Source organism: Aristolochia californica, unplaced genomic scaffold (assembly GCF_029961685.1).
Source record: "Aristolochia californica isolate CCGP_79_NKW_82.1479 unplaced genomic scaffold, dmAriCali1.0.hap1 SCAF_10, whole genome shotgun sequence".
NCBI classification, from domain to species: domain Eukaryota; kingdom Viridiplantae; phylum Streptophyta; class Magnoliopsida; order Piperales; family Aristolochiaceae; genus Aristolochia; species Aristolochia californica.
In genome coordinates this window covers 29,747,186-29,768,846 of record NW_027181771.1, presented here as the reverse complement: position 1 = coordinate 29,768,846, position 21,661 = coordinate 29,747,186, and the positions used below count along the sequence as shown (strand labels likewise).

The 21,661-nt window shown below is 37.0% G+C and overlaps 2 protein-coding genes across 2 annotated transcripts; one reads left to right on the top strand and one right to left on the bottom strand.

The window, feature by feature from the left end:
- Nucleotides 1-1,450: 1,450 nt before the first annotated feature.
- On the bottom strand, nucleotides 1,451-2,130 carry LOC137942370 (copper transporter 1-like). The gene has a single exon (XM_068787993.1). The coding sequence runs from the start codon at nucleotides 2,027-2,029 to the stop codon at nucleotides 1,577-1,579; it is 453 nt and encodes a 150-aa protein (XP_068644094.1). The 5' UTR covers nucleotides 2,030-2,130; the 3' UTR covers nucleotides 1,451-1,576.
- Nucleotides 2,131-18,659: 16,529 nt separating this feature from the next.
- Nucleotides 18,660-21,442, top strand: LOC137942721 (laccase-7-like). The gene is made up of 6 exons (XM_068788456.1): nucleotides 18,660-18,743; nucleotides 19,356-19,507; nucleotides 19,688-19,932; nucleotides 20,024-20,149; nucleotides 20,244-21,188; nucleotides 21,272-21,442. Exons 1-6 carry the CDS (start codon nucleotides 18,660-18,662, stop codon nucleotides 21,400-21,402), a joined length of 1,683 nt encoding a protein of 560 aa, XP_068644557.1. The 3' UTR covers nucleotides 21,403-21,442.
- The last annotated feature ends 219 nt before the right edge of the window (nucleotides 21,443-21,661 follow it).

The window sequence follows — 21,661 nt, the reverse complement described above, 5'->3', positions numbered from 1 at the left end:
ACGCCATTACTCGCACAAAAGAACAAACAGCTTTAAGAGGAGCTCGGTTTGGATGTCAATGGTTGAAGGAAATGGCTTGTTTTTGTTCGTTTTCTCATCTGAATATTCGGGATAGATGTTCGAGTATTATAGTTCAAAATTGGAATTGACCAACCAGTGTAAATTCTAATACAGATCAAAGTTAAACGGAGAAGGTGCTCATGAATTATTATTGCCATTTTGGAACATCGGAGCAAAAATATGCAAACAGACTCTCTGCTACGTATCTTGACAAGAAATATTGCTGTTAAAGTCAAGTTAGTAACCAATACTCAACAAGTGAAATGACGAAATGATAAAGACTGAAAACTATCTATTCCTTTCATTGATGTTCTTGATAGATCATATATATCGCCCTCATCAATTAACCAAAACATGATTTTTTAATTTAGTTGTTGATGGCGATCACGTAAATTAATATGTTGACCTATCAATACTAATCTGTGGTTGAGATAGCTACGAATGAAAAGAGATAGTCCGGAGTTGAAACAGGTTTGCCGGCAGATTGCCTGGTAGTGCCGAACAGTTCATGATTTGGGTAAACCATTTTCCTCTTCTGTAGGGGTTTCTGAACTCTACTGCTAACTGATAAACGTTGACACCAGGTAAGGAGTTATGAACTAGGTGGGTTCCACACGGGAGGGATATGTCCTCCATTAAATACCCATTTGAGGTTCGTTTCGTATTTCTTAATTGCAGACCTCTTAAGGCTTTTTCTCTCAGGCATGCTGCTTGGGAGTGACAGTGCACTTTACCTCAATCTCCTGCAACTTCTTCGTTTAACCTCATCGTCATAGAGGTTCAGGAGGGCGGATGGCGGAGTGCGGAGAAGAAGATAAGGGTGGAAAGAGGGAGAGTTAAAAGAAGATGGGACCAGTAATTTATCCCCGTTTTCCACCATTTGCTAAATTTTGTTCTCTATACTTTGATCCCCCCGCTTTCGCATGAACAAGTTCTCGTGACATATATTTTTCCTTTTTGAAGTGGTTCTTGACCGCATCTCTTCTGGGTACCACACATAAAAAAAAAAAAACCAGTCAGGTCAATGTTTTTTGGAAAATGGTCTCCATCTGCCTTTTGCCAGTTCTCCTTGGAGAAGGGGAGGCCTCTTTCCATGTCCTAAAATATTAATTCTGTTTATAATTTTTTTGTAACTCCGATAGATTTTAGTTACAGAGTCATATTTAATAAACTTAAAATTATGGTATTTAAAATCCGTACTCACTGCTAAGAAATTAACTCTTATTTTTTTTTTTTTTGTGACTCTTTCTTCACGCTCTAATGGCTGTCATCATTCCTGTAAATTTGATCACAAGCGGCTATATCTTAACTAAGCTCTTCCTCATCCCTAAATATGGCCTAATATAGACAATTTGTGAAGAGCCCTGCACATCGATGGAATGGATAATAGTAACACGAAGGAGAAGTTGCATTGATGATACGGAATTACAGAGAACTAGCGATGCATAGAGATGAGAGAATACAGAGACAGGATGGGAGTAAGACCAAGACGAGTAGACGACATGGGCTACAGAAATTAACATTTCATGGGAGGAAGAGCGCTGCCGGGCCTCTCGTTCAGCTCTGCCTGGCCTCCACTCCGCCTGAAAACCTGACTTCCGAAGACCAAAAACCCCAAGGTATGCCCCGCGATCGCCACGATCAAAACCCCCACGTTGAAGGACATAACCGCCAGCATCACCAAGTAGGCTAGCGCCACACGGAGCGCATGCACGCCCGTCTGCGCCAGTCCCGCCACCGCCCGGTTCGACCCTTGTTTCCACGGTCGAATGCCCGACAGGAACTCCACAATCACCGCCAAAGCAAAGACGAAGAAGAGCGCCAGCAGATACATCCCCAAGTGACCGTACCCCGGCCAACCGGAGAAGAGGATCTCCACATTTTTGCCCCAAAAGAAGGTCATGAGCATCATCGTCATAGGCTTATCCCCGGGCATCGGCATCGGCATGTCCTTGTCCATTCCATTCATGGCCGGCGACCTTGCCTAGACAACAAACGGGCTTGGGATCGAAGAGGGTTGAGGCAACTTTTAGGGAGTCTTGGAGGGGCGAAGAAAAGCTGTACGATGGAAGGAGTTACAGCCGGCGAAAGAGGACGGACTTGTATATATTCGTGGCGCAAAGTTGCAGCCGTGGGTCCAATTTACGCTTCCATCCTCGAGTCTGTGATCCTAGGAAGAAGAGCAGTAGAGGGTGCCGTGGTCATTTGCAATGAGCGTGTAGACAACGTCACAATGTGACGACGGACAGTCTCTCTGTCAGAGTTGTCGTTTACAGACCTGGACTTTGGAAACGTGGTCTAAAGAATCTGGACCGTTGTTGGGGTGGCCGTTGGGCCCTACTTTTTATGGATGGAACATATTTGGACACCAAGGGCTCCCAAAAGATGACTCATGATGGACAGCAAGTTAGGGGAGATATATCGTGCGATTTCGCACGTGTGGATCTTAAACTCTGAAAATCTCTTCCTTTGTTGCTCTCCTTGATACTTAAATCATTTGAGTTACTTTTTTAATGCTAACTTCACTCAAGTTTTTTGGTAGAACAAATCGATAGCATTTCAGAACTGTTATTGTATGAATCCATGCTTTAAAAAAAAAGAACAAAAAATAGCATACGATTAAGTCATCCAAAATCATTTTTCTTAAACTTTTTCTGTCTTTATGATCTGGTTTTCTAGTACTTGAATTAGAACGATTTGATAGTGTACAAATGGACAAAACTAACTTTGCCTTTCAAAGGAATATTTTTGTATTTGATTATTGAATAAAGTTTATGCATAATTATACAGTTTTTATGAATAATTTTATGCATAGTATATATATAATTTTATGCAGGGTTAATATACAGAGGTTATGTCCAATTTTAAATAGAGGTTATGCCCAATTTTATGTAAAATGTATGCATAATTTTATATAAAATTTACTTGACTTGTATTTATGCATAGTTTTAAATATGGGTTAGAGTTCGAACTCGGTTAAAATTATTGGGGTCGAGCTCGATTATAATTTTAGGCTCGAGGCTAGGCTTGACTCGAGCTCAAGTTCAAAATATTTAAATCAAGCTCAGCTCGAACATAGGTAGGTTCGAACACGGCTCGGCTCGATGCTACCCTTAGTGACCAAGGCTCACTTAGGAGATTAAATATGTTGAAATAACATAATGGCATAATACTATAATAACAAACCAAAGAGTGCCATATAACAAAAGATCTATTAGGGAACCACATGAGTTATTGCACGTGACAAAATCATAGTGGAAATACCAATTTTTTTGTTGTATTTTCACACCTAATAGCCCAAGTGATTCACAGAGATACCTTTCTTACATAACAATTGTTAATTCATAATTGTAGTATTGCACACTTATGATGTTTCAACAAATTTCAGCCCCCTTTTAGTGGGCAGCTTTGAGGTTCCAAGAGTGGTGGAAAAGAGAGAACATCCAAATTGATCACAATGGGTTTATGTAAAAAAATTAGAAAGAAAGGGGGTAATTGCACTTGCATCACAATCATCTTATCCCAACGTCCTCTAGTAAACTATAGAGAAACAAAAAGTCAAGTTATAAAGATTGAAGCTTTTGTGTTGATTTTTTTAATACTACCTACATAAGAACAAGAATTTTGGAACTTTTTTATATTTTAAAGAAAATTTTACATTTATCTAGGGTTAGGTCAATAAGAGAGAGTCGGGCTCAAGGAGCGTTGCGTTGTTTAGTGGGTTAGTTTTTGTTGAAGGAACCATATCAAATAGTCTATGACGAGTTTTATGCAGACAAGTCTCATAAGGTGATTCACATGCAAGACAAGTCTCATAAGAGAAACAACTCAAAGGATTGGAATAAAAATGGAGGTTTCCTAGTTATGTTTTGTCTCTTTTATGTTTAATTTAGCAAACTATATTCTAATTTTAATTGGGTGATTGAGAAAGTTAAGTTAAATTGTAATTAAGAAACTCTCTTCCATTAATAAGATTGTTTAAAAGAGAGAAACAATTATACAAAACATCACTCGATCTCTCCTCCCTTATTTCTCTCTAGCCAAATTGGCTCTCTCCTCTCTCTCTCTCTGTCTTTCTTCTCTCTTACTTTTTTCTCTCAAACATGTGTACTTTAAGAAAATAAGCAATTTTTTAAACCTAAATGAGTTTAGAAGATAGTTGATTGAAAATAAGGTCATTTTCATTTGAATGTCAACAAATTAAAGAATCATAATTTATACATAAGTTTATCAATAAAATGTAAAAAAATTTGTTTAATTTATTTTTATTTTGTTTTGTTGCTATAGAATCTTATACTCAGAGCCAAATGGAAAATATAAGTTTTGTTAGAGAGAGAGATAAGTAATCTTTCTATTTTTCGTCTTATGTTTACTTTACTTATTTCAGCCCCTATGAGGTGGCATTCTTGTAATGATTTGAATTAATGAAGTTATAAATAGGAGGCAAAGGCAGAGGAGACAATCGTTTATTACTCTCTCCGGAATCACTCTTCTTTTCCATGTCTCTTCCTACATGTTCTAGTTCCTCCTATCACCTTTGTGTTTCTCTTTCTCCTCTACCTACCCATGACTAACCAAGATAACCTTTAGAGATAATTAATGGGACCGTAGGATCTAACATGGTACTAGAGCAAGGGTTCTAGGGTTCCAAATTTTACTGTTCCTATTGTGCAATTAAAGTGCATGGGATTACAGTTCAATGAGCTATTTTCTTCATGGTTGTAGACAAGTATTCGTATTCTTTCTTCTTCTTTCTCTATGAATAAGAGTGTTCGTGCTTAAATTTTTTTTTTCCAGATTTCCGTTGAATTCCTTAACTTGATCATTGAATTGTAGTCGCAACCTTACATTTAAGGTTTATTTTTGATTTTTTTATACTCATCTCTTCCATGTGTTCTCATTACATTCTATTAAGTAATCGAGTCTTCTCTTCTTGTTTTACTCAGACACATATTGAGACAATCATCCAAGTTGTTTCTCGTGCATAGATTGATCTTACCAAAATTGATTTCTCCATGATTGTCTTCTTGTTCCATTTCTTTTGATTGAAAACCAATTTCTATTCTATGGGGAATCATACTCTTTTCAAAGTCATCATTTTTATCTTTTCCTTCAAGACTTTTAACCAATTGAAGCCTAAAGAGTTTTCAGAAAATCCTCTTGATCTTGATAGGAGCTTGTTGACGTGGTTTCTTAGAGTTTAACCTATGTTGGACTTGAATTTATTGTACGTGGCTTTCCTATGAAATCCAAGTTTACAAAAAACAAGAGTCTTGTGTTTTCTACTTGGTTCTTTCTCCATATTTTGTGTTTGTCTTTTATGGTTCACTTAAACAACTAGGATTCTTGATCTTCCTAACGTGTTTCAGCTATGCTTATGGTTGAAAAGGGCTTAATCAATGTTTTGGGGAAAAAAACCTCTTGAAAATTACCGCAATCCCTCTTAAGGGGTTATCTAATTACTTGAGTTGGTCACAATGATTTAGACATTTTTATTACTAGAGAATTGTCTAATCACTTGATTAAGCCTCCTTTTGGTTGTTGATGAAGAAGATGCACTGTGTAAAAGATGGCTTACAGAAGATACTTTTGTCAATAGTTGGCTCATAAAGAGTGTGGAAGAATATTTTGCTTCTTCAAAAGATGTCCTTCAATGTTGCTTGCGGTCTTGAATTGGTTTGATCGTTTTGAAGTTTTAGACCTTGAAATGTATTGACTCTTGAAGGTAAAGTATCCGAAATACTTAGTTTGCAAGTTGTCAACTCTATTAAGTTTAGTTATTATTAAAAGAAATAAGGGAGTTAACCGATGGTCAACGCTCCCCCTTTTCGATGAAGAAAAAACCTACCTCGGAAAAATAAAGATATGCACATTCCCTAAGGTTTGGAGCTAAGTTAATTTACAATTTTGACATATGCTCCCCCTTAATCGTTGTATAGTATGATTACGTCCTTTTAAGTGTTAATTTGAAAAAACTTTTTGTGTGCCTAAGAATTATAGGTTCAATTTTCAATTTTTTTTCACACCCTTTTGTCATTCTCAAAAAGATATATCAAAGGTAAACATGTGAGTAATAAAAAGAGTTTGGCTCAAAGACAATTTCATATATGTATTAAATTCATTATAACAATTGTACTTACATACAATTCTTCAAATAAAAAAATATGCAAGCACATAAGCATCCATAAGTACAAAAGGGAGTCAAAATGGTGGTCCTATAGACTAGAGAGAAGTAGCTAGGCTGAAGTAATCAGCTAAGGATAGTCTTGAGAAGACTCTCGATCCTCTGTTGGAGCTCGATTTGACCGGCCTTCAATTGTTCTTGCCCAAGAACAACTACTTGAGTTGCCCATATGTCATCTAATGCTTCTTCCAATGCTAAAATATGGTCCATGGATAACGATGTACCTTCTTCAGCGCGTCCCCTCTTCGTCAATTCAAACTTACGCTGAAGGCTCCAAACTCAGCTTATCTCCAAATGCTACTGGTTGTTGGACGGCTTCTGTCTGAATTTTCTCTTCTTAACCCATTGACCTTGCCACTTGGTGAAACCAAAAATTCCAACTTTGGTCTCTGCAATGGACAACTTTTTAGTGATCTCCACCGATTCTTCATCTAAGAGATTCACTCCGCAATGTTGAAGGATCAGCATAATATCGTGAGAGAAGGGTAAATCATCCACTCTAGAGCTAGTGGTTATGTTTGTCATCCAACTAGCCATGAAGTACCCAAAATCCAATTCCACCTTTTGAGTAATCGCCATCAGACAGAAAGTGTCGGCGATGGTGAGATGCTAGTATGTCCCTTTCCTCAGATTGAGAATGTGTGTGATGATCTCCATAACTACTCTCTGAGGCATGTTGAGGCCTTTGATCTATGAATAGACTTTTTCTAAAAGTAATTCAAACTCAGTTTCACAGTCTGAGTCACTTGTCTTTTTGAAAGTGGTAGACTCATCATCATTGCCTTCAATTGCCATGAGTCCATCGCTTTCTTCTTCTTTTGAGCAGTTGGACTCTTCATCCATAGCATCCCAAGCTGAGATCAAGACCTTCTTCTTGGGATTTTTACTTGTGTATGGGGTTATTCCTTCAAGGTTTGGGCATTTGTTCCTTCTATGCCCTAGTTTTCCACACTCAAAACAAACATGAGTTCACTTATACGATTTTTCATTTTGAGTTCTATGTTGAACTTTTCTGAAAATTTCATTTTTCTTATATATTCTTTGAAGATGTCTAGTGAAGAAACTCACCTCATCAAAGCTTTCTTCGCTAGAGATGCTTTCAGCACTCATTTTGGTCTTCAGAACAATTTTTTTATTTTTGGGTTTCTCTTCCTTAATTTCTTGACGTTTCATCTCATTGATGAATTCCTAATAGCTTTTTCGTGCTCATAGTTCTAAAGTGTGAATTCTCACGAATAGCGGTGTTCCTCATGTCTCATGACTTTGGAAGTGCCTTGAGAAGGTTATCATTTTTTCTATAAAAGAAAATATTTTCTCCTAGGACACTCAACTCATTTATAATATGAGTGAACCTAGAGTTCATCTCAACTATTTACTCACCCGGTTTTATTTTAAATTCATGGTATTAGACTATCAACAAGCTAATTCTAGAGTCTTTAACTCTTGTGGTTCCCTCCTATGTGACCTCTATTTTTTTCCAAATTTCTTAGCGGTCTGACATGTGGAGACCATATTGAACTCATTGGGTCATAAGACACATAACAAAAAGGTTAATGGCCTTAGAGTTTGTTTTGAGCCGCTCCTTATCTTCCCTAGCCGGGTCATTAAATTCCTTTGTAACTGAAATATCATTCTCAAGCTTTTCAGGCTCAAAAGGGTCATTCTTGGTTACAAGTCATATGTCTCAATCCAAGGATTGAGGGAAGAATTCCATTCTCACTTTCCAATATCCATAATCTATTCCATTGAACAAAGGAGGACGATTAGCAATTTTTTCTTCGGGAAGGACCAACTTATCTTGAGATGTCATTTAATCTTTTTCAAAATCAAGTAGATTTTGATTTGAGTTAAATATTTGGCCTACTCTGATACCAATAATTGACCTAGGTGGCTTATCAAGAGAGGGGGTGAATGAGATTCAAAACTAAGGCATGTAAACAAAGAATCATGCAAATTCATAATTTCAATGAAAAATAAACATTCACACACCATGAGACAAGGATAATTTTTTTTATTGGTATTCACCACCTAAGAACTTTTACTTGAAAAATTCTACTATTTCAAAGCTCTAATAGTTAAAATTTACACAAAGAGATTTCGGTCCTCTTTAAGCCACGTGTATCTCAATACACACTTTTTACAATCACAATCTCCCCAAAAGATTTGCTAGATTCTATCTAGATAGAATAAAATGTTCCTTCTCTTTTCAAAGTTTGAAAATAAAAGAAATAAAAACTTACACCATTGACTTGGAGAATTCTTTCTCCTTGAAAGATCCAAGTTTTCACTTATTTTACAGCATAATGTGGAGTGAGAGAACTTGTCTAGTATGCAATATAAGGAAATAAAGGGAAAAGGTAGATAATATTTTTTAAAGTTGAAGCTCTCTCTTTCACACTAAAGCTCTTTTGAGAAGTTTTTCAAGATTGAAAATAAATGCTTACAGGATTTGCCAATAAATGCTCATTAAATTTTCTATGTATGGTTTGGTGGGGTATTTCTAACTTCCCCAAGCCAAACTAACCTTTTTTGCCCGTTTTCAAAAATCAGATCGTTGATTGATTGATCACTGTAAAGTGATTTATCGATCAATTGATCATAACGATTCTTTTGATGTCAAGATGTGACTTATTAATTGATGGACTAATTGACCAATATGTTATCATTGGTCCTAAAAAGTTATGTTGATTGATCATTAACAGGGGATGATCGACCAATCAGAATTCCTTCTAGCTATGCAATGGATGTTTGATCGATCAGTCAGTTTCCTATGATCAATCATGCTTTATTTCCCTGATTGGTAAAATTATGTCTAATCTATCAATCGTGTGGAATGATCGATCATTCCATGTGAATTTCATTTGTTTGGACAATATTGATCGATCAATCCAAATGGGATGATCGAAAATGCATTATAGCATGATATGACCATGTTCTAGATGATCGATCAATCGACAAAGGTTGATCAATCATGCTTTATAGTATTGGCATGCACACTCCTGGATGATAGATCATTGGCAAAGGCTAATCGATCATTCCAATGCCAATTCAACTAAGTTGACTTTTAAAACATGGGAATGACTTAGTCTAAGTGTTCTAACATGTTCTAAAGGATGTATGTGATGTTCCTAAACATGTTTATATGCAATGTATGTCCTAAAGCTCCACGTACACCATTATACTTTATGAAGAGAGTTAGGATAACTTTCTTACATTTGTGACTTGACATGTCACATTTACACTTAAACTCTTGTATTCTTGTTGTCTTCATCATTGTGGGCGTTTCTTCAAGGGAGTCTTTCAATGTTGTTTGAGGTCTTGAATAGGCTTAAATATTTGAAGCTTTAGACCCTGAGATGTATTGACTCTTGAAGGTAAAATATCTAAAATACTTAGTTTGAAAGTTGTTAAACTCTATTAAGTTTTGTTATTGTCAAAAGCAATAAGGAACCAACCTATAGTATAAAAATTACAAGAATTCAAGATGTGAGGTTTGATCTCTAAAGAGTTATCTGATTTTATCTCCTCACATGAATTGAATTAGAAACTTGATTTAATCTGAGAGATACACTGGAACTCCCTTTGTCGGCTACCTTAAATAGCCTCCAGTTGGTGCTTGATGAGACAATTTAATCTTGATTGTGTGTGGCCAATCTAAGGATAGTGGCAAAGTAGCGGCAAAGATAATCGTTCGTTGCTATATTTATTGTAGAACTCCAACAAGGCTCCAAGCTAACTTAAAATTGAGTTGTTGGGAGCCTTATCAAGTTTCTCCTCTCCAAGGAATAAATTTTCACCCACCAAACCTAGGATAAATCCTCCGAAAAGTTTTTTCTCCCTAAAACATTTCCTCCCAAAAAAGTCTTCTTTAAGCCTTTAGTCTCTATTTATAATGTGGTGGAAATGTTTCAATGACCCCACCTTTTTTTCTCCTCCATCTTCTCCTTTTCCTCTTGACTAGCTACCATGCCAGGGGAGAGAGACATATAGCAAGACTTTTTCTTCCTATTAAGAGTATGACACTTCATCACAACCATTTTAAAATTGTACCACATATCTTCTTTAGGTGGACTTTGCCTCTGATACCATGTGTCATTAATGTGCCACATCCTTTACTAGGGTGACACTCTCTTGCGATGTCATGTGTCAACTATGTGCCACCTAAACCTCTTATTAGGTGGCACTTATATGACCTTTGGTTTCAATGGTGGTTTCATACTATAGGCTACATCTCAACCATTGATTAGGATTTGATCTCAATAATTGATCCAAATCTTAGCGAGAAATTTGACTACTAACTAACTTTTATAGTTTGACCACTAGTTCCTTTAATCTTCATCATTGATCAATATCGATGATCTAGAGCAAAGATTAGGTTTATAAACTTGTTGATAAAATTCTTATGTCTATAGGCGCTAATCTTGTAAGTTTAAGTTAATGAAGTTATAAATAGGAGATAAAGAGAAAGCGATGAGTACTTATTACTCTCTCCAAAGTCTCTCTTCTTATCACTTTCTCTTCCCGACACATTCTAGTTTTTCTCTTCCTCCTATCATCTTTACGTTTCTCTTTCTTCACCTTCTCACACATGACTAACTAAGAGACCCTTCAAAGATTAAGCTGTAGGACCTTAGAGTCTAAAAATAGGTTAACCCTAGGGGTGGCTTCGAACCGAGCCGGCTCGCGAGCAGCTCGAGCTCGATTTTGTATCCCTGGATCTCGAGCCGAGTTCGACTCGAGATCCGGGATCGGCTCATTTAAATTAACGAGACGAGCTTGACAGCTCGTTAACAAACTGAGTCAGGACCGGGACCGGCAGCGAGGGGGGGGGGGGGGATTTTTCCTCCCCTCGTCACTGCCGAGCCCCTCCCGTCCGCTGTTGTCGTCGTCGACAACTGCTCGTCGGCCGCCTCTGTTGTTGTCCATTCGATTTCTTCCTCCCCTTGCCTTTGCCTTTGTTTCCATCACCGCCGCTTCTGTCGCAGCTGCTTCCGTTGTCGCCGCCGTCATCCCCGACGATATGTCCTCATCGGTGCCGTAACCCCCTTCCTACGCGTCGTCTTGGCGGATACCTAAGTTCAGTCCTTAAACTCTCCTTCCTCATGGCTCTTGAAGAAATTGAAAATAAATTTTAGTAGAAATAAGTTTCTAGGGACTATTAGTGTCTCATTTTTTTGTAAATATTTTTTTAATTGAAAATTCTTATTAAAAAATTATATAATTTTCTAAGTAAGATTTTCCTGCCAAGATGGGCAAGAAAACCGTATAGAAAAATTTTGAATAAGTATTTGACAGTTGATGTTGTAATACTTTTAGCATGAGGCAGTTTTCATTATAATTTATTGTTTGACATTTTATTTGATTAAAAATTTATCGATAATTATAGTAATATATTAGATTGATTATTCATTTTATTTTTTTCTCTAGAAGAGGCAATAAGAGGTCCATTTAACTTTCAAAAAAATTTTAAATATTTCTTATAATTTTCTAATAAGTCACTAATAGTAATAGGATTTTATTTAAAGGTTTTGTTTGGAAATATATATCATAGGAAAAATATTTCTAGTTTTTCCTAGAATATAAATTTTCAACCAGGGGCACTAAGGAAGCCATAGTAAATTTATGGCCAGATTCAAAAATTACAAAACAAGCTAGACAACATTTGGAGTAAAAAAGATTTATATTGGTGCATTTTAATCCATTATTGAAATTCAATTCTGAACCACCCCTATCATTCTCTTTTTAAAATGTATGCATAATTTTATATAGAGTATTAAATGTAGTTTAAGTTCGAACTCGGGTTGAGCTCGAGCTCGAACTTAGTTAAAATTATTAGGCTCGAGTTCGATTACAATTTTAGGTTCGAGGCTAGGGTCGGCTCGAGCTCGAAATATTTAGAACAAGTTCAACTTGAACAAGGTTCAGACTCAGCTGGATTCGATGCCACCCTTATGCCCAATTTTAAGTAGAGGTGATTCCCAATTTTATGTAAAATGTATGCATAATTTTATATACAATTTATTTGACATGTATTTTTTGAAAAATTTTAAATGTATGTTGGAGCACGAACTCGAGACATGTATTTTTTGAAAAGTTTTAAATGAATGTTGAAGCTCGAGCTCGGCTCGAACTTTTTACTAGTGTCATTGGAGGTGGAGCCCCCTCGTCGATGACAGGGAAGGGTATCAGATCCTCCCTCGCATCATGTGTGGTGAAATCCCCTACATGACAAATTAGGGATAACTATTTTACATGATTACCTATCTCACCACTTTATCCATCCATTTATAATCAAATACAAAAGAATGACACTCCAATTTAAGAATTCAACTAGAATTATTTATTTAACATTTATTAAAGAGAACGGATATGGTTAAAAGGGAAAGGAGGCAAGACTCAACTTCAACTAATATTGGTTGCTCGCAATTTTTATATTTTTAAAAATTGCTATATTTTAGAAGAATCTTATTTCTATCATTATATTTACAATAACATCATTATTTTATTTTATCACTAAAGATTAATAAAAAATCTCAAATGAGCATCAAAATAAATGCATGATATAATAAATATATATCAAATAAAAATAAATAAATGAAGTCATTTAATTAAAATTTAGTGGTTAAATTTAAATTGTTAGGTGCACCTAACCTTATATAGACTTAAGCATATAGTCTCAATGGGTCTTTCGTACCCAATGACCTGAGTAACATGTAAAATAAGTAGGGACATCTACATAATTTGATATTTCTTTTAATTCTTTCTAGACACTCAACCCTTGAAGACTAAATGTGAAGGAAAAAGTACTTCTACAAAGATCAAAGTCTCTAAAACTCTGAAGGTGATAAATCGAAAAGGTATTTCCTCTTCGTAGCTTTTGTCATTCAATTTCTTATCAAGTTCTCGTGTTTTTAGACAAAGAGGATTGTTTTTTGCTCTTCCTACGCACCCTTAATTACTTCGTTTCCATCTTATGACTACAAAAGGTACCAGCCAATTAAGTCGGGTTCAAACAAATCCAACAACCTATCTTTTGTCTAGAGCAACTTGAGAAGGGAGAAAAATCAGAAGATCACTTGTTTGAGTCTAAAAGTTAAGAGACTTGAGAAGGGAGAAGTATTGGTCGAACAAACCATGTTTTTTAAGCAACGAAAAGTGCACACAACTTATCTAGACTGGAAAGTTTCACCCTCCTCTTCGGATGTGTAGATAGCTTTCCCTAAGACCATATGCATTTGGAACTGAATGAGAGGAAATGATGACCCTCAGAGAAGTCCCTTTATTATACCCGGTTGTTTTGACTCTAGCCAAATCTGATCACTTTACCAAATCTGATCCCTTCTTAGACTTTCATGATTCCATTCTCATATATAATTCACCTTATGAGTTGTTCCTCACAATTCTTCTCCCAAGCTCTAATCTTTTCCCTTAGACCCCTAAATCAGACCTAAGAAAGCATCTTTTCTTCTCTAGAATTTTTATTGCCACCAAATCGTCCATCATAACTTGTTATCTTGCTCTGTAATCAAGCTTCAAGTTGTTGAAACATAGAAGGGACGGGTATTATGTGAGGGCTTGAGAATTAAAATATTGTAATATATTTTTTTGTTCATAAGATGTATACTTAATTGTGAATTTTCTTTCTAGATATCTTATTTTGCTTTACTAATGGAATATATTCAGACTATATTTTTATGTTCTTAATTTTTTTTAATAAAAAATATGATTTTTTTATATTATTCTCTATTTTCAATTGTGATTTTAATAAAACTTGTCATTTAGCTTCTAGTTTATTACATATACAATACAAAATGCTAGATATAGTGGTTCAATATATATCACATAGAGACAAATCAATTGGATACCAAAGACCTTAAATTTCATAAGTTGTTTAAATACTATTAGCAACACCTTCAACTAAACTTTGATGGCAAGTTACATCTTTCTATTTTACTGCTAATGTTGCTTAAGACTGTATTTTGATGTTTTCATAAATTATTCTTGCTAGATAAAACTTCACTTCTTTCTCCTTTTATATTATTATTTGTCATCCAATCTTGACTTTATTGAACTTTCTATACATGTGCAATTCGAATTTGGTTTCCTTTGTTGGTGTGAAGGAACATTATTCCTCCATTCAAAGTTTGGATAAATGTTCAACAACTTCAGCTAAATGAGATTTGTCTATAAGCATATTACTTGAATTTTCGTACTTTTTTCCACTTTCTTTCTCAGATTTTGTGGCATTCAACAAGAATCCTTTACTTCCTTTCATACACAAACACCAATACTAGTGTTCTCACATGATCGCATACACAAGCACTAGATATTTAATCTTTTATTTTTTACTAGTTTTAGTCTTTTAGTTAAGTTTTAGTCTTTTAGGTTTGTTTTAGTCTCAATCCAAATACTTTATTACCCTTGTTGATGATTTTACTCAGATTAGATGGTTTTTTTTTTATTTAAGGACAGATCAGAAGTCTTACCTTTCTTCAAATCCTTTTGTGCTATGATTTATACTCAGTTTAATACAAACTTAAAGGTTCTTCAGTTAGATAATGCAAAGGAATATATGTCGGGAGAATTTCAATCATTTTCCAAGAACAATGGAATTATTCATCAAGCTTCTTGTGTTTACACACAATAAAAAATGGTGTGGCTGAGATAAAGAATAGCCATCTACCTGGGCATATGCATGTGTCCCATTTATATTTATCACATGCTATTCTTACAGATTGTATTCTCATCAATAGGTTGCCTTCCTCGCTTCTTAATGACAGTTCCCTATACTCTCTCCTCTTTCCTGGTGAAGGTATGTTTTCCCTTCCTTTGAAGGTGTTTGGGTGTACTTTTTTTGTTCATGTCACATCTTGACAGACTACTAAATTAGACTCGAGGGCTATCAAATGTTTTTTTTTGGGCAACTCTGGTACCCATAAAGGATACGTATGTTATAATCCTTCTCTCAAAAAAAAAATTTATATCCAGAGAGCAACCTTTTTATTCGGTCACTAGTGCCCCACCTGGTTTTTCTTCTAGTAATCAGTTTCCTAAGCCTATTGTGCCTATCGAAGACTCAACATTTCATGCAGTGATGATGTACCTCTTTTGCCCCAAAAGCATTGGCTAACACTACACCTGTTGAGTCTCCAGATCTTTCTAAAGTAAGTTCTTCTTCTCCTCCTCGTGTTTTTGGTCCTCCTTTTGATACTAGATCAATTGCTCTTCGAAAAGAGACTAGGTCATGAACCCGACCATCTACTTCTCACCCGATCTCCAATTTTTATCTACTCATCAGTTGTTTTCATCTTGTTGTAACTTCCTTGCTTCTATTTATAATATTTATAGTCCTTAGTCTGATAAAAAAAACCTCCAACATCTAGGATGAAAAATAACCATGGACGAAGAGATAGACACCCTAAATGAGAATCAGACTTGACAACTTGTTCCACTTCCATTAGATAAACAGCTGGTGGATTGTAAATTTTTATTCACAATTAAGCATAATCTAGATGGTTTTGTTACTCGTCTTAAAGCTCAACTTATTTCCAAAGGCTATACTCGGTGCTTTGGTGTCGACTATGAGGAAACATTCTCCCTTGTAGCCAAGTCCTTCAATCCAACAATGGTATTATTCTATCACAGAGGAAATATATATTTGACTTACTTAAAGATATAGGAACGATGGGATTCCACTTGATTGACACTCCTATGGATACAAATGCAAAGTTATGTGCTTGCACTGGAGAAGATGTTGATGTGAGCAGGTACCAAAGGTTTGTCGATAAGTTTTATCTTACCATGACTAGACCAAATATCTCCTTTCCAGTTAGTGTTGTTAGTCAATACATTCATAAACCTCAGATTTCTCATTAGCAGGCATCGAAGAGAATCTCATATACTTGAAAAAGGCTTTGGGTCAAGGGGTATTATATAATTGCCATGATCATCTTAATATTGAAAACTTTGTCAATGCAGACTGCGCTAGATCTTCGGATGATAGAAAATCCACTTCAGGGTACTGTACATTATTTGGATGCAACCTTATTACATGGAAGAGTAAAAACTAAAATGTAGTTGCAAGCTCTAGTACCAAGGCTGAATATTGAGCTATGACACATGCAGTAAGTAAACATTTATGGATTAAATCCCTCCTAGTAGAGTTGGGATTCAACAGAGATCGTCCTATGGAACTCTACTGTGGTAATCAAGTTGTAATCCACATTATCTCCAATACAGTCTTTCATGAGATAATAGAGCATATTGAAGTTGATTGTCACTTTGTTAGAGAGAAGCTGCAAGGAGGCATTATATATCTCAAACATGTTTCATCTCAAAACCAAGTAGCTCAAAAGTTCTCTCCATTGTACGCCCCAAGCTGGGAATATACGATGTCTTGTCACCAACAGCTCGAGGGGGAGTGTTAAAATATATGATCAAGCTTGAGTGTCATTGTTGTAATAAGTTATGATTTTTTTATTCACACCTACTAGGAGGAAGGGTATGATTATAAGTATCATATTTTTTACATCTATAAATAAAGATTAAGGGGGAGGATTAGGGCAACAAGCTCACTAACCTAATCCTCTCCTCTCTTTCACCGATGAGCCCTCTCTCTCTCGCACTCAGTCATCACTCTTCTCACCCTCTTTTCTCTCTTCTTTCCCTTTTCTTTCTCTCTTCTCTTCTTCTTCCTTCTTCCTTCTTTGTCTACCTTACATTGAAGTTATCAACCATGAAATCCTGAAAACTACAAACTCAAAGTTCTTGTAATAAATTATTTAGTTTGCCAAAATAGCAATTACACTCCATGGTCCATGTTGAATAGTAGACAGGTTGGAATGACTATCATATATCTTAGACAAATTATTTTCATGAAGGTATCGTGTCTTCATTTCAACCCAAATTTCCATAGCAATGGCAAAATAAACTACCTGATCTTGAATTGTATGTTTCGTACTATTGATTAACCAAGTGGTGACCATGAAATTATCCTTCTTCCACACTCTAGAAGCTTGACAGAATTCAGTTTTTTGGTAGTTATGCTAGGAGAGTCAAATTTAGAATGTTTTGAGGTGACTTGGGGTCCAAACAAGAAAAAGAAGGAGCACTAGCCTAGAGGTAATTTTCTGAGAAAAGTTTAAAAGGTTAAGTAAAAAGCGGAGTCTTAAGCGAAAAGGTCATGCTTAGAGTGTGAGTCTTAGTTTCCTATTAGGAGTCCTAGTCTCCTACTTGATGTAATCTCTAAAGTTAGAGTCTTAGACAAAGTTGTTTACTAAAGTTTTAGGTAAAGTATGAGTTTCCTATTTGATGTAATTAAAAAGTTTTAAATGGAAGAATCTTAGCGAGAGAAAGGGAAGATGCCTAAGCCTTTATTTCTTTTTGATTTTTTATTTCCCTCTTATTTTTCTCTACTTGTGCCCCACCCTTTCTCTCGTCTTCCCTATTTTCTTTTCTCTTTTCTTCTCTTCTACTCTCAATTTCTCTTTCCTACAGCCCTCTCTCAACCTTTCCTTACACTTGGCCCAAGAAGACAGGACCTTTGAAGTGGAGTTCTATCAAAGTGGTATTAGTATGCCTTCTTTGGGTCCTTTTTCTAATCATGGTAGCATGGACAAAGAGATAAAAGATGTCATTGGCCATAGCCAAGAACATTTGGTTGTACTTCATGCTCAGCTAGAAAATATGTCGACTTGGGGAGAAGCTCCCTTCTTTAACAACCCAAGTTGAAAATTTCTCACTTTGGATGGATTCACTTCTTTTTTTTAACAACCTATTAAATTTAGGATCCCATGTAACGAGTAATAACCGAACTAGTTTAGAGAGAAGAGAGAAAGAAGAGTGAAAATTTCTCACTTTTGTGTAATTTATAATTTTTTGAATTTTTTGTATATGTTTTATAGTTTTTAGATATATATTTTTATTCATTTAATTGTATATATTTTAAATTTTATTTTATCATCATTTTTATTTTTATATTAAGCATAAAAAATAAATAAAAATTAATAGCAGCTACAGGGAAGAGTGAAAATAAAATTTTGATTCAGAAAGTTTAATAAAATTATTTTTGTAAAAATTTTCCTTGTAAATTTTTAAGAATTTGCTAGTAGAAGGGGTTATTTTAATGTTTTCTTCACAAACCGAAATCTATTATCTTGTAGTGTCATATAACGAAGGCTTTGCCTTGATTAATATAACAAATGCGATATATTTTCCTTGCGACGACTAGTGAGAACAAGAAATCTCTCCTTCGTCCTATAATTTTAACTTTCCAATTACGCAACGTGAAGGAGTCACAGCCTATAAATATGCGTCTCATCATTCTAAGGTTGTGAGAACATAACAAGAAATCTCTCCTTCGTCCTTTCTTTGAACCCCCATCGTCTTCCTCTCTCCTTTCGAGCCCACCTTCGAGATGGCTCCTTCATTCCTCTTGCTTCTCTGCGCATTAGCACTATCGTCAATGGCTTCCGCAGCACTCGTCAAGCACACCTTCCATGTAATTGAACACCTCCCTCTTTCTCTTTCTCTATCTTTTTTGTTTTTCCTGTCAAATTTCGGATGAAGATGGTGCAGTTTCTGTTGGCACTCTCGATTCTCGGTTTCCTCGTATGCAGCCTGATGTTTAATCAGATTACTGTCTAATAAACGCCAAAAAAAATTGGAATCGCCCTCACATTACTATATCACCTACGTATGAGATATAGCGCCCTAGTGAGAGGCTCACTCTCAGAATGAACAGTTAAGATGGTAGAAGGCAATGGCTGATGATTACGATTTGTTTTCTTCAACTTTTCATTGTGAACTGGGAGGACCCGTTTAGCTTTTTCATTCGCACTGGATCAGAAAGTAGTCGTCCAAGTGTTAGTAGGTAGCCTGCCATTGGAGGGTTAGGGGTGTGGAATCTTGAAGGAGCAAGTCATGTCTTCTTTGTCCAGGATTTTAAAGTTCTTCTGTAATACTGTTTCTACCTTGGACAAGTTAGGTCGGATTTCTCATTCGCCATGCATATACCCACCGGTCAGCAGTGATCATTTCCATAGTTGATTAATTTAACATAGTTTGTTTGACCGATCGTTTCAGTTTATCTTTATTTGCTTTTGCTTCTCAGGTTGGGAATCTCGCAGTTAAACCATTGTACAAGGAGCAAGTCGTGGTAGCAGTGAACAAGAAGCTCCCCGGTCCTACAATTCGCGTCCATGAGGGTGATACACTCGTAGTTGATCTTTACAACGACTCACCTTACGATCTCTCCATTCACTGGTAATCCATCCTTTCATTCTACTAAGTTTGGAAAACTCGTTTGGAGCTTTGCTTCCTTCATTACAGCAGGGTGTGCAGAAGAAAAGCTTGCACCTCTTTATAGTTATCGTTGAGGACGATTATAACTTTTTTCAGTCTTTAAGTCTATCAAAAACTAATGCACCATTCGATGATTTTCAGGCATGGAATATTTCAGCTACTGAGTGGGTGGGCAGATGGACCGAGTTACGTGACCCAGTGTCCGATTCGTCCCGGCAACAAGTACAGTTACAAGTTCAACATCACTGGGCGGGAGGGTACCCTTTGGTGGCACGCCCATTTTTCAGTGCTCCGAGCCACCGTCTACGGTGCTCTCATCATCTACCCAAGAGACTCTGTGTCTTACCCCTTCCCAAAACCATACAGACAAGTCCCCATTTTGTTGGGTAGCTCCCTCTCTCCGAATCCTATCCCTTTCTCGCCTCTTTACAGAAGTGAACCGTTCTTCTGAAACTTGTTACCGGTCCTTTTGAACAGGTGAGTGGTGGGATGCCAACGTGGTGGATGTAGAGAACGAAGCCCTCGCGTCTGGAGGAGCTCCAAACATCTCCGACGCCTATACTATAAACGGGAAACCCGGTCGTCTGTACTCCTGTGCAAGAGGTGCATAAAATAATTTCTCAATACTTTATATGGTTGATTGTTAGATAGGTTTACTTATGTGTTTTCTTTTTTTTTCCCCTTGTATCAAAACCAGAGACTTTCAAACTGAAGGTGACCCCTGGAAAAACTTATCTTCTTCGCATCATCAACGCTGCCCTCAATAACCAGCTCTTCTTCAAAATTGCTGGACACGACTTTACTGTCGTCGGCGCTGACGCAGCCTACACTAACCCCTACCGCACCGATGTAGTCGTTACTGCCCCTGGTCAGACCACCGATGTTCTCCTCACAGCTGATCGGACTCCGGCATCGTACTACATGGGGGCACACCCTTACATTTCTGCTCCTATCGCACCATTCGACAATACCACCACCGTCGGCATCATCCAGTACGAAAATGCCTCCTCCTCGGAGCCCATCATGCCTGTCATGCCGGTCTTCACGGATACTCCGACTGCCCACAAGTTCTACACCAATCTCACCGGATTGTCCAGTAGCCGGGGTTACAAACCCCTTCTCCAGAGTGTAGACGAGAGAATGTTTATCGCTTTCGGTCTGGGACTCGACCAATGCCCACCCAACGCCAATTGCGGTGGCCCCAGTAACACACGATTAACAGCCAACATGAACAACATCTCCTTCCAGTTCCCCTCCAGGTTGTCGTTGCTTCAGGCACACTTTAGTGGAGTCAACGGCATCTTCACGGATGATTTCCCCGATAATCCACCGATTGTCTATGACTACACAAACGCAACGGTAGCCGCTGCTTTCTTGGCGTCACAAAAGGGGACGCGCTTGAAGAGGCTGGCTTACAACTCTACAGTGGAGATTGTTTTACAGAACACGGCTGTGCTCACGACGGAGAACCACCCCATTCATCTACACGGCTTCAATTTCTTCATTCTTGCGCAAGGTTTCGGCAACTTCAATCGAGAGACAGACGAGCAAAAATTCAACTTGGTGAACTCCCAGGAACGAAATACCATCGGTGTTCCCGTTGGTGGGTGGGCTGTAATTCGATTCAAGGCCAATAATCCAGGTAAAATTCTTCTCCAAGCACTGAGATATTAAAACGACAGTATAAGAACTCTGACTGACCGTGAAAGATACTTGACATCACAGGCGTCTGGCTACTCCACTGCCACCTGGACGTCCACCTTCCGTTGGGCCTAGCAACTGCTTTCGTAGTGGAAAACGGGCCTTCTTCTTCTTCAACTCTCCCGCCGCCTCCCAGTGATCTTCCTCTTTGCTAGAAGAAAGAAGCCGGCCAGAAGCCTCAAAAAAATTTCTTTCTTTGCTTCACCTGTGCGTCGAATAATAATAATTTGTTCTATCAAGTCTCCAACTCTTGGAGATTAGAATTCTTTCGTACCTCCAATTTGTTGTTTATTTCTTTTGTCTGTTGAAATTAAAAAAATGCAGCCTGCTAAATAACGTAATTCCATGTCGTATTGTGGTGTACTGATGAAACAACAAAGTAATGAGACTGGCTTACTATTTCCCTTCAGGATT